The following is a 12,686-nucleotide window of genomic DNA, read 5'->3' as shown; positions in this document are numbered from 1 at the left end:
CAGTACACACACATATATTATGTGAACAAAAACTTACTTTGGGTGCAAATAATCGTTTGACAGCACTAGTTCATATTTTGGTTTTGGGAGTCCCCAACAACAGGTTGACATGCATGCAAGGTCAAAAAACACTTTCATTGTCTTATAATATGCATTTATTTATTTTTATCTTACTTGCTCAACGACTCCCAGAAGAATGATTTTTCCATACCCCTCCTTTGCGTGACACTAATCTGCGGTGATTGGTCCAATTGGTCTCATTTTCATTTCATCATGCCTGTAATGCCTGATAAAGCATCGTTTGTGAGCGCAGTGCTGCTTTGTGTACAGCGTTACCGGGGAAACCGCTATTTTTACCGCTCCAAAAGCGGCACCTAGTGGCAAAGAATGAATTTGCATTTTCATTCAGACCAATTAGAAAAGACCAAAAAGTGGGCGGGCAATCTGCTAATGTTTCATGTTGACGTCAATATGAAACGGCTTGGGATTAGTTTTAAAAAGACTCATTTCAATGATTTAGAGTCGACTGTTTTTTTTTTGAGAGACAATAACTTTATACACGGTGCACTTTCAGATTTAAAACTTTGCAGGATGTTTTCATTCACTTAGAGCTGTGTTACACACTGCATGAAAGGTAATTTTCAAAAATCTGTAATAGGGGCACTTTAAAAAATACAGTATTGTTTCCAAACATTCTGTGGTCTGAAGTTGTGAGCTGGTAACTTGTGTCAAAAATAATTTTTAAAACCTATTCAAATAGTTGTGGGAGTTTGTTTTCCACTTTCATGCAGCAAGTAAGAAATGTTGAATGCAGATTGTTTCTCCCTCAGAGTAAGTTTTAAGTCTGGTTGGAGTCATTGGAATTACACCTTTGTTGAAAAGAGATGATGAAAAAATATCCGGTGATGAATGTTGCACATATATCAAAGGTTATCACCACTTGCAAATCGTTTCTGCTGTAGCTGAATTCAATTTAGCTCACCAGTAACGGCTCAGTGGCAGATTGAATGTCCCGCTTAAACATTTAAACCCCATTTTGATTTACTGCCCTCTGATGCCTTCACAATGACAGCTCTCACTAGGATTGTGATCGTTTAAGTGTATATGAAGAAAATGTATAGGGTAAAAGGTTATTTAAAAACATACTGTGGATAAAATAATGATTTCGTGTTGGTTTAAGTTGGGAAATTAATGAGGTAGTGATAGCTGGGCTTCAACAAATATAGTGGGGTTAGTGTAACTTTGGTGTTGATGCTTGTGGTATTGCCAGGGACCATTACATAACCTCTTGTGTAGCTAAATGCTCAAAATCTATTTACTCGACTATGATGTAGTATACAGAAGTTAAAGCCCTATGAAATCAAAATTGTAGTTTTGTGGGCTTTTAGTTAGTAGCTCTGAGGCCATATTTATGCTAAGGTACTTCTAAAGGTTGGTGAAATCAACTTAAATATGCATTTAAACAGTATAGCTCTTTTCTTCTGGTTAAAAAAAAAAAAGGACCAAAAATATTGATGACAACTTTTTGCTAAGGGACATATGGAATTTTTTGTACCAAAAAATGCTTTCTAGAATAAGAATGTATCACACGATCCTTCATAAATCATTCTAATATGCTGATTTGTTACTCAGGAAACATTTCTTATTATTATCAATGTTGAAAACAGTTGTTCTGCTTAATATTTCTGTAAAAAAAAGTGAAACAAATAGAAATTTCAAAAGAACATTTATTTGAAATAGAATTTGTAAAAGAGTAAAGGGCTTTACTGTCACTTTTGATTCATTTAATTTGTATATATTTTACATCATAAAATATATACTTTGCAGTAAATATGCAGCATGCATTGAGCTGACAATTCTGAACATAGCTGTGGTTTGGCTGTGTGACTTAAACAGAAGGCTTTTTTAATGAGGAAATGATATGTCCAGCCATATCAACACAAAAAAATGTACGTCAAACCATTTCACTGTGTTTTTAAACAGCAAAAAGCAGGAAATGAATTATGCACATCAGTGCCATTTTGTGACAAGTGCATTTGACTAATTATTGCTTTGTGAACATCTGAGCATGCCTGAAACAAGCTAAATTGTTCCTCTTTTTTTATAGGTGAACCAGGACAATGTCGTCAAAGTGGGCCACAAACAAGTGGTCAACATGATTCGTCACGGCGGCAACCACTTAATTATCAAAGTGGTGACGGTCAGTCGAAATCTAGACCCTGATGACACGGCTCGAAAGAAAGGTAAATGTCTTGATTTATTCAGTATTTCTTGACTACCTGGGCTATGAAGGAACATGTTAATCATATGATTGAAAATGAAGCAAACAAAACTCCTTTCATGTAATTCTAACCATTGCTTTTCCATAATGCTAATAGTAGTAGTTTTTGATTTTACTAACACTACTAATTTTGTGTTTTTAAGCTCTTCTCTCTAATTTATTATTTAAAATGAGAATCGGCAAACCTCGGCATGAGTTAATGTTGTATACAATGCCTCCCCATGGGTATGCTACAGCCTATGGCTAAGCATCTACTGTACCTGCTGTGTGTTTTTTTTTGGTTTGTTGCTATAGCGCCCCTGCCACCACGGAGGGCTCCCTCCACAGCCTTGTCCATGCGTTCAAAATCTATGACCTCAGAGCTAGAAGACCTAGGTAAGCACAGTCATGGCAAGCTGAAACATCTCATCCAGTGTCTGGTGTTACTTAATACGTTTTTACAAGATAAAGGACCGTTCACACAGGTTGTGTTCCTTGCATTTTGTCTTGGCAGTTATTGCTTTGTATTTTGGTGTGTTTTTTGTGTCTCACGCCATGAGAGCTGCATTTTTTTTAAGACAACATCAAGATTTAAACAAAATTTAAAAATCCATCGCGTTCAACTGTCTAGTTATTTCTAAATACAAAAACATGTCTTGTTTGAACGGCCCCTAAAAATGCATTTTTAACCTGTGACACTTTTTGTTGTTATTCTACAGCAGCCGTTCATTATGAAATGAACTTTGATGTTGTTTTGTTTTCCTGCATGCTGACCTAAAAGTGGATAAAGGTACGATACAGTTATTTACAAAATTATTTTTATGAAATGTATGTACAAATTGTAATGTTGTGTTTCCCCTGGCATGCATGTGACTTTGTTATATATATTTATTAAGATTTGTGATTGGCCTTTTTGCGTCTCAGTTTTTGTGTAGTCCCCACTAAAAAAAACAAAAGTATTACCTTCACATTCACTATTAAAGCATGACGCATTTCACCTGAGCGGATCCTTGTTGGATTGTGGAAGATTTATTCTGGTGACCACAGCTAAATCTAGGGTTTGATGGGTCATGCTGATTTAATTATTACTAATTAAACAATGGCACAAAGGGTAAGCAGTATTAAGTGCGTATTAAATTCTTGTTTATATTGTGTAATAAGAAATTAATTGTCTTTTTTGTTATATTGGATACTAACCTACTTGTCTTATGTAGTGTTGGAAAGTTAACTGCATGAATTTGTTGTTGCTTTCCGTCTAAAATGGCATTACATTATGCACAGGTCAATGCCATGTGGAGGAATACAGTGTATTCCAAGCGTTGGTTCTCCTCGTCGTGTTTTCTGGAAATTATCTCTGAATTTGAATACTTGAATAAAGCTGAATTGTTCTTTTATGTTAAAGCCACTTTGAGGAAAAAGAAGGGTGAGTTTTCCCTAAGCACTCTTTAAATATTTGTCACCTCAGCTTAGCAACAGTAGTGATTATTTGTCTCACACTATTTAACTTTTTTGACATGATTCAGTTAAAGAAATGTGCAAATAATTTGTATTCTCTCCAATAATCAAAATTTACCAGTTGAATGGAAGACTGCTTACTGTGAAAACAGACCAAATGTGTTTACACTGCAAAATGCTCCATAAGCCTTTAGCTTCACTTATTGACCCCCTATATCTTCAAAAGTGCAATGTAAGAATATATTATTCAACAGCCTGCCCTCGATTATAAAAAGGATATGCTTGAGAAAACAAGAGCCATGAATTTCCCATGCTAAAAACCTGGCTTCAGATACAAGTCCTTGTTCTTACTGATATAACACATCCTGCCTCCATTTCACTCCTCAGAGAGAAGATAAAATCCTAAAGCTGAACATTTTAAGATAATTTCTCCCTTTAAAGAACTACGTTTAAACTATTATCATACGAGGGACCACTCCAGCTTTGAATCACTCTGAAACAAGACGTTGCCATGGAAATAATGCTGCATATGTTTAATATAGAAACATTCCACCTGCAAAATGTAATGCCATATTTTCAGTGTAAAGCTGTTGCCACTGTTAGCATTGACCAGGAATATGACGATGTGTGACTGTTGCACAGATATGATACGACATCTTTAGACTGCTGAATGGACTCCTTTTGTCTTCTTGAAGGAGATATTTTCTGAACCGTTGTAAGCATTAGTTTTATGTTAACATAATGTGGCTGGCTGCATAGTACTCCTGCTGTGTCCTTAAAACAGCTTTGTACATACTGTGTTCATTAAAAAGAGTCATTTTAACTCCATATTTAGGTATTATAAAGGAGACCGTGATTATAAAATAGATGCATACTCCTTCTGCAGTCTTAGATAGGCTTTCAGTTATGAATATAAACTAGACTCCTGAATAGCCAGTTTTGGCAGTATATTTTCTTTTTATATTCAGTTTTGCCTCAGGGGTATGATGGGATTTTATATTTAAAGCCTGAGTGTATATATAAATGTAATGAATGAAGAGGTGTAACTGTGGCCCCCTTTAGTCCTGACATTAACATGCGTTTCCAGATCACATTCAGATGATCAGCACTTGACAACATAAATGTATTGTGATCAGATCGCTGAAACCACGTACTGAGGTGGCCAGAGACAAATTCTGACTACTTTTGGTAAAGGTATAAAAGAATGCAAATTGTATTGTCTACATAAAAATGCATAATTAAGATAGTACTACAATCATTATCCAACACAACAAATACTGATTGTGCACTTTGATCACTCATTTTAATGAGTTTTAAACTTTATTTTCTTCTTTTCTCTTTTAAAACCTATTAACATCTTTTATTGCGGAAATGTTTCGAAAGTAAGGAAAGTGTGATCGCAAAGAACAGTATAAAGTATAAATTAAAGGTGCAATAGGTGATTGCCTTCAGAAACATTTTTTGTTATGCTGGTTGAAAGTCTCTTCATATCCCGATAGCAATCATTAAGTTAAGTGGTCTAAATGTATTTATCTGTATTTATACATTCTGTGGAAGGCGTAGGACCAAGAAATGTTCGTCCAATCAAAACCCTCGGTCCGAGCGTTTTAATTGACTTTCCTACCTGCCTGTCAACATATGTATATATCCTGTGGAAGGCGTAGGACCAAGAAATGTTCGTCCAATCAAAACGCTCGGTCCAAGCGTTTTAATTGGCTTTCCTACCTGCCTGTCAAGGTATGTATTAGCATACCTCTGAGCAGGCAGTTCGCGCAGACAAGATACGTCATCAGCGCGTTCACGCATGCTGTGCAGACAGAGCGAGAATGGCAGACAAACATCAACAACCCGATCTTCCTTCCTGGTATTGTAATACTTTTACTAACTGTACTGTAAAGTTTTCTCACCGGTGAATGACACATGATGTAGCCCAACACGGTTCCCAATTTCAGCCCCGCAGGGGGATGGAATTGGGAGCCGCTGTAGCCTGTTGTAGTAATGTTGTCTCTGGTATTCTGGTCTGTTAGCATATGTGCGTTCAGGGGGCGTGGCTTTGGACAGCGATTGCAGGGAGGGTGGGACATTCGCTTTCAGTGCTATCAGGCTAAAGTTAGCATTTTCCGAGATCTCCTACTGCACCTTTAAGTCCAGCTGAAGAATATCCAGATATGAAGCACATTTTAATGCCAGATGTATGGCTGTTTGCACTTCTGACTAGATGCTAACTGCATTTCATTGGCTCTGTACTTGTACTCTGCTCAATGACAATAAAGTTGAATCTAATCTAAAAACAATGCTCTGCTGGATTTGAAGCGTTACATGCTGATCAAAAGAACGCACCACTAGACTCATCCATCTCATCTTACACTTATATAATGCACAGTATATACGAGTATAAAGTGTTGTTTTTGTTCTCCTGTGATCATGTTTGATCTTGTTTAGAGTCCCAGGACTACCCTGTATTGTTTTAAGGTATGTATTTGTTCAGTCTCACACTTGTTTAAATAAATCATGTGCTCTATATAGCAATGGTGCCACCTATATTTCAATGTCTCTCTCTTTCCTGCTTGTTCTTTACTTCATCTAATATATGTCTACTAGGATATCAAGTATACAGTAATTGTCTGTGTGTGTGTGTGTGTGTGTGTGTGTGTGTGTGTGTGAGACTTATCAGATTTAGTCTTGATGACTTTTATGCTAGGAAAATCAGACTCTGAATTTCCCTTTCCTTCATTTCTGTATAGATGATCAGCTTTCAGATAATGAGGGTCTGAAGAAGAGGATTGTATTTCAAGTCACACTAAGTAATCATCCCATGCATGGGAACTGTCTAAAAAAATGCTGGCATGTTGCGCAGTGGCCGTTGAAAGAAGTGCTAAGATTTCTCCAACGGAACCAGGAAGCGCTTGCACGGCTTTGACCTTGACCATTGTCGTTGTACCTATTTCTGTCGCCTCTCTTGCTCGGTTTGGATCCTTGCTCTGAGGATACTGTTAGAGGAAATTAGCAATATTTGATACTGAGCTTATATTAAATGTAGCTTCCTGCTTTCTAATTTGAGATGCTGTTGTCTTACAGATAAAGTGGATGAGGTCGTGCCCCCCCAGAAACCCATGTGGGACAACTCAAATGCAGATGTGAGGGTGGCGGCAGTCAAATCACATCCGACTAGCAAGTGTTTTGCTGTCAGCCCTGAAATGAATGTAAGCATGCCTTGTCTCATGCCCTGAAGAGTTCTGGTCTCCCGTGGCATTGTAGAAAATTTTGTTATAGTCTAACTGCAATAATCGCTTTTCGCAAGTCTGGTACAACCATTGGCCATGCATGCTATATTGGTTTTTGATGCTTAAAGCTGTAGTCCGTAACTTTTGGTGCTCTAGCGGTTAATAAACAGAACTGCGTGCGTCTTGTGGAAGAACATTGTAGCCGGAGCTACTTCTCTCTGTTTATGTCTATGGCAAATCATGCAGGTACTGGGTTACTCCGCAGCGGTACCTACCCGAACCAGTCTAAATAGTCAGAATATAAACACTTATTATAGGTGTACTGTAGTGATTCAGGACAAGCCAAAAACATGGTTTGGAAAATGGATTCATGGTGTACTCACTTATTATATAAATTTTGCAAATTTTGAACACAAAAAAAGTTACGGACTGCAGCTTTAAATTAGAGTGAAGTTATGCACAGGCTTGTGAGTATGCTTCACTGCTTGAGATTATTTTTATTTCTTCATCTCAGTCTCTTTTTATGAAATCATTTCAACATATTTTGTGATGCTTGGTTTGAATGGACGCTCTGCAAAAGTGCTGCATTCTGCTTGTTCTTATTATCATGTCAGCCTTATTCTGTCTTTTGCAGTCTCTCTGCAATAGTCAGGATACAGCAGTAGACTCGCCGCAACAGCCAGGGAGTCCTAGAGGCCCCTTTCTGGGTGTACCAAAGGGAACCATAAGGCGGCAAACATCTATAGGTGCGTGGTTGTTTCGTTTTGTTTTGTCACTGAAGTACATCTTCACACAGTCCTTTATTTTGATGAATTGCACGCAAAAGTCTTTCAGCTCTTTGTAAAATTATACAAATACTTTTGTTTACTTACACTCACTGGTCAGCCCACTCTAGCTGGAGGCTTTTTCACTGATGTGACGTATTTTCAAGATATATAATTTGCTTTGTGGCGTTATATTTATTGTTTCCGGGTGGTGACTGCACCCACAGGCTTGCTGATTTGTTGATTTTTCTTTCTTCATTCCTTTACAGGAGTAACCGAAGAAGAGAAGCAGTTCCTTACTCCTCCAATGTTGAAATTTACAAGAAGCCTTTCAATGCCTGACACATCAGAAGATATTCCACCACCACCAGCCATCTCCCCTCCATCTCCACCTAATAATAATGCTCCTGTCCCAGCTGGTCGAGGATATGGCACCATCAGACCAGGCTTTACTTCACAGAGTCCTAATGCAAACAGTACAGCCCCAGACAGAGGTGAAGTTGCTGGGTGGAGAGATCAAGGCATGTATTACAGAGACAGTCCCGAACAGTACGATTCCGAGGGGTACAATCACAGCCCAACAGCCCAACAGAGTCTTCATAGGCGCCGTGCCCAAATTCCTGAAAACCCTTACTCGGATGTGGGCAAGATGGGTCAAGCTGGACTCTTTGTGCCCAACAAGCCTGCCAGAAGGAAGGGAATGCTTGTCAAGCAGTCCAACGTAGAAGACAGTCCTGAGAAAACCTGCTCCATCCCGATTCCGACCATAATAATCAAAGAGCCCTCCACCAGCAGCAGCGGTAAGAGCAGTCAAGGTAGCAGCATGGAAATTGAGATGACCACACCGGATCACCCAGGACAACTGCGTCCTGAAGATGGCTTAAATCCAGGCAGTCCCTTTGCAGCTGCCATTGCCGGTGCAGTTAGAGACAGGGAGAAGAGGATTGATGCTCATCGCAACTCCCCATCTTTTAAGTCAACAGATGCAGGTGATGAGGACGTGGTGCCTACACCAGCCCCACGTCTCCGACACTCCAAGTCTATTGATGAGGGCATGTTTAGCAGCGATGAGCGGCTGCGTAGGCTCATGGCACCTCCCTCATCACTACTTAGCATCCCTAGAGGTGGTGGTAACGTGACGGACTTCAACAGCCCTGAGCCCACCATGGTAAGGGAACTGTTGAACACCCGTACAGGACACAGCCCGATCAGTCTGCCTGCTCATAAGACCTACAGCTCAGGAAGTGGGAATTACGTTCACCCAGTAACAGGCAAGCCACTAGACTCCAATTCACCGTTAGCTTTAGCATTAGCTGCCAGAGACCGAGCCATGAGGGAGCAATCACAGCCTCTTCCGCTAAAGAGTGGCCCATCCAAACTTGATCTCAATAAACCGCTTTTTATCGACACCAAGCTTAGACCAAATGTGGAGGTTGGCTTCTCAAGTACCGCTACCATGGGCCGTCCCCGCGGGGGCCTGCGGAGGCAGATGACGGAGTCCAAATATGAGACTGAATCCAAGTATCAGCTCGATCTGGGCAAGCCTGAGAAGAGGCCTGAGGAGAAGAAGAACATGCTGATTGACATTGTGGACACTTCTCAGCAGAAGTCAGCTGGTCTGCTGATGGTACACACCACAGATGGGGCAAAATCGGAGGATAACAGCTTGTCAGAGGGCGACAGGGACGAGGCAATGAGTACCGACAACACCCCTGGGGAGCTTCGCGACCCCAACCAGCCAGCTCCCACCAACCCCCCAGCTCCCAAGGCGCTATCAGCTGCTCCACATGGCAAGACCATCATAACTGTTAGCTCAGTGGATGAGCCCGTCAAGTTGCCCTTTGGCATCCCTCTGCCGCCCTTGGCCTCTGTCGACATCGATGAAGATTTTGTGTTTGCTGAACCCCTACCACCCCCACTGGAGTTTGCCAACAGTTTTGACATTCCTGAAGACCAGGCGGGGACTATAGCTGAACTGTTCAAACATAAAACAAATGGTACAAAAGGGCCTTCTCTTGCTCCCTATTATCCCTCGTTAGGTGGTGGGAATTCCGAAATCAAGAGACCAACCGTCCTCACAAACTGCACACCTCCCAGCTTCCCTCCTGGGCCGCTAGAGCCCTATGAACAGATCACTGACTCGGGTATTGAGGTAGACAGCCGGAGCAGCGGTGACCCCCAACTGGAGACCACCAGCACCATCTCTACTGTGTCCAGCATCTCCACCTTGTCTTCTGAAGGAGGCGAGACTCTGGACACATGCACCATCTATGCAGATGGACAAGCCTTTTTGGTGGACAGGTCTCAGATCCTGTCCAAACCAAAACCCAAACCTGCCATCAAGAGCAATGCACTTTACAAGGACGCTTTGCCTGAGGAGAATGTGAGCTCTTTCAGAATGCCCTCCTCTGTCCCACCTCCGCCCCCTGGATCAATTACACCAGAACCCTTGAAAACCCCAACACAACGAACCTCAAAGCTGTGGGGGGACCCTCTGGAGATGAAAGGACCCCATGGCCCTGAAGCCAATTCAGTTCTGCAGCATGTGAACAAGGACAAAGCACCAAAGCCAGGGGAAGCGTTAGACTCTCCGACCGGATCCAGGACTCACTTCGGAACGAGGTATGCCCCCTTTCCTGCCTGTATCACAGGCTTACATTTAGGCTCTCAGATTAGTGTGTGTGCTCTGCTGGAGAATGAAAGAGTTGCCTAGCAACCCAATAATGAGAACAGCCTTGAGGACGAGATGAGCAACGTCAGTGTGATGATGAACACAGACCGTACCACAGAGGGGGGAGGTGTGTGTGTGTGCGCGTGCATATGTGCGTGTGTTGTTACAACATGATCCATTTGTTACTTAGTTGTCACATCACCCAAACTGCTCCCACAAGACATCCCTAGATTATCGTAAGCAATATCTTAAAGGGCTTTTCTATTTCATTTGACAAAACATTTAAGGTTATAAGGAGTTCCAATTTTCAGAAAACCTATTGAGCTGCTATACAGCCTTCTGCCAACATCGGCAGCTTTTTTATGGCTGCATCTTAACTCAGATGGAACCTCATAAGTAACTGATTTAGAATGCTATGCATAGTTGCACAGAATTGACTGATTTCAATACAGAACAACAGCACAATGCATTAATAAACAGACACACACACTCAAATATATATATATATATATATATATATATATATATATACTTGGCGTCCCAAATTGTTTGGTAAAATTGCCCATTTTTAAAGATTCAATTCAATTCAATTTTCACTTTATTGTTGGAATTTTTTCCAAAAATGGTCTTGCATCCCATAGCGTTTACTGTCTAACATTAATTCACGTCAATACCCATTACACAATACAACACACACACACACACACACACACACACACACACACACAAAAAGCATTTATCAATACCTTCCACTATTGTTTTAAGTATTATCATTAATACCTGTATTAAGAGTATTTTTAATCGATATATCTCATGTTGTCCCCCACCGTACCTTTTTTCACTGATGTCTCCTACAGAATAAGCTCATTAGGATTTAAAGCTTATGTGTCATTTATTTTGCAAAACATGGGTTGTGTATGCTGATGGCTGCCACATTGCACAGGCAATGGTTTGCCATTGACATGGAGTCCCAAGTCTCATTCATTATTGAATGATGTTATTTACAGACCACAGAACTGACCCTAAAATGCACTTGTAGCCCAGGCTGAGCCCTATGTTTAGCAAACACTGGGCAAAGATGTATTTTCTTTTCACTATGAATAAAAATAGATTTTTAGTGTGGAAGGTCACCATGTTTCTTATTGACTCATTAAACTGAGGTAGTTTTAATCTTAAGACCATGGCTGGGTGTGTAACTTATGTGTTATATATTGTTATTGATGTTTGTTTGTTTTTTTGGATTACATATTCTTTGGAAGAATAGTTTGAGTACTGTTTACATGAGTCTAAAACCAATGTTTTATTTACATGTACTACATCAGATGCAAATGTAAAAGTTTACTTGGAACAAATGTAGGCCAATACACCTTGGGTATAAAGAGAAACCTGGGGCAAGGACATTGCATTGCTAAAGAGCCTCACATTCACAGCCTCCTTAAAGCTAAACCACCTACAGTACACTCATACTTTCAATGCTCTTTGATCTTTACATAAATAGAAATCGTGTACATGACACGTGAGGGTGAATCTCACAAAGAAATATGCAAATCATATTTTACCCTAAAATAGTAATAATAATAATTTGCATTAAAAACATGCTGTTTTTAGGACTTCCAGGTCTTCACTTCAATGATGATTAAACGCATTTTACTCTAATTCTGTTTTCTCATTACTGTAATACAGTAATAAAAATCATGCTGCTGGGAAATAAAATCAGCATAAATAAGATGAATTACAACAAACACTTTCATAATGTTCAGATACTATATTATGGGTGAGACATGGGTTGAGAGATTCACCCATAAAGAGCTGTGTGGGTATGTCTTCTGTTAGGATCTCTTTCTTATTATCTGGTCTCAACTCTCGCATCCTTAAAGGCACCTTTCCAGAGGAGCTCAAGAATTGAATTGATTTAGTCCCACTTGAGCTATAAGAATTTGGAAAATAGGACAACGCAAGTGTAAACGTAAAAAACATATATTTTAAAGGTTATAGAATAAAATGGTACGACTGACTAAAATTATGTTCAGTAATTATGAATTATGCAGGCTTTTTTTCAGGCATCATTACTTAGAAGTATCACTCATATTATCACTCTAGTTATATAATGCAGTTTGTTGAGGAGAGCATTGGACTTTTACCTGGTGGACAATAAAACAGACAAAACATGAATGAAGGACCTGCAACCATATCGTACAGACTTTAACTTGGACGAGTAAGCACACGGAACTCCCTAGCAACCACATAGCAATGCTCTGGCAACCTCTTATAACACCCTAGCATCTTTTGCAGGAATATAGTTTTGCGTTATC

The 12,686-nt window shown here is 40.0% G+C and overlaps 1 protein-coding gene across 1 annotated transcript in view; it reads left to right on the top strand.

Moving 5' to 3' along the window:
• The window catches only part of LOC107667811 (SH3 and multiple ankyrin repeat domains protein 2-like), a 44,365-nt gene that overhangs the window by 28,931 nt on the left and 2,748 nt on the right, over window positions 1-12,686 (top strand). The window contains exons 6-12 of the mRNA XM_016459525.1: window positions 2,108-2,243; window positions 2,576-2,656; window positions 3,042-3,050; window positions 3,663-3,683; window positions 6,794-6,918; window positions 7,574-7,685; window positions 7,973-10,325. Coding sequence (XP_016315011.1) covers window positions 2,108-2,243; window positions 2,576-2,656; window positions 3,042-3,050; window positions 3,663-3,683; window positions 6,794-6,918; window positions 7,574-7,685; window positions 7,973-10,325 — 2,837 coding nt within the window. The remainder of the gene's footprint in view (window positions 1-2,107; window positions 2,244-2,575; window positions 2,657-3,041; window positions 3,051-3,662; window positions 3,684-6,793; window positions 6,919-7,573; window positions 7,686-7,972; window positions 10,326-12,686) is intronic.

The sequence above is a fragment of the Sinocyclocheilus anshuiensis genome, unplaced genomic scaffold (assembly GCF_001515605.1).
Source record: "Sinocyclocheilus anshuiensis isolate Anshui unplaced genomic scaffold, SAMN03320099.WGS_v1.1 scaffold2661, whole genome shotgun sequence".
Lineage (NCBI taxonomy): Eukaryota > Metazoa > Chordata > Actinopteri > Cypriniformes > Cyprinidae > Sinocyclocheilus > Sinocyclocheilus anshuiensis.
The sequence above is the reverse complement of the archived record's forward strand: the minus strand, read 5'-3'. Positions and strand labels throughout refer to the sequence as shown.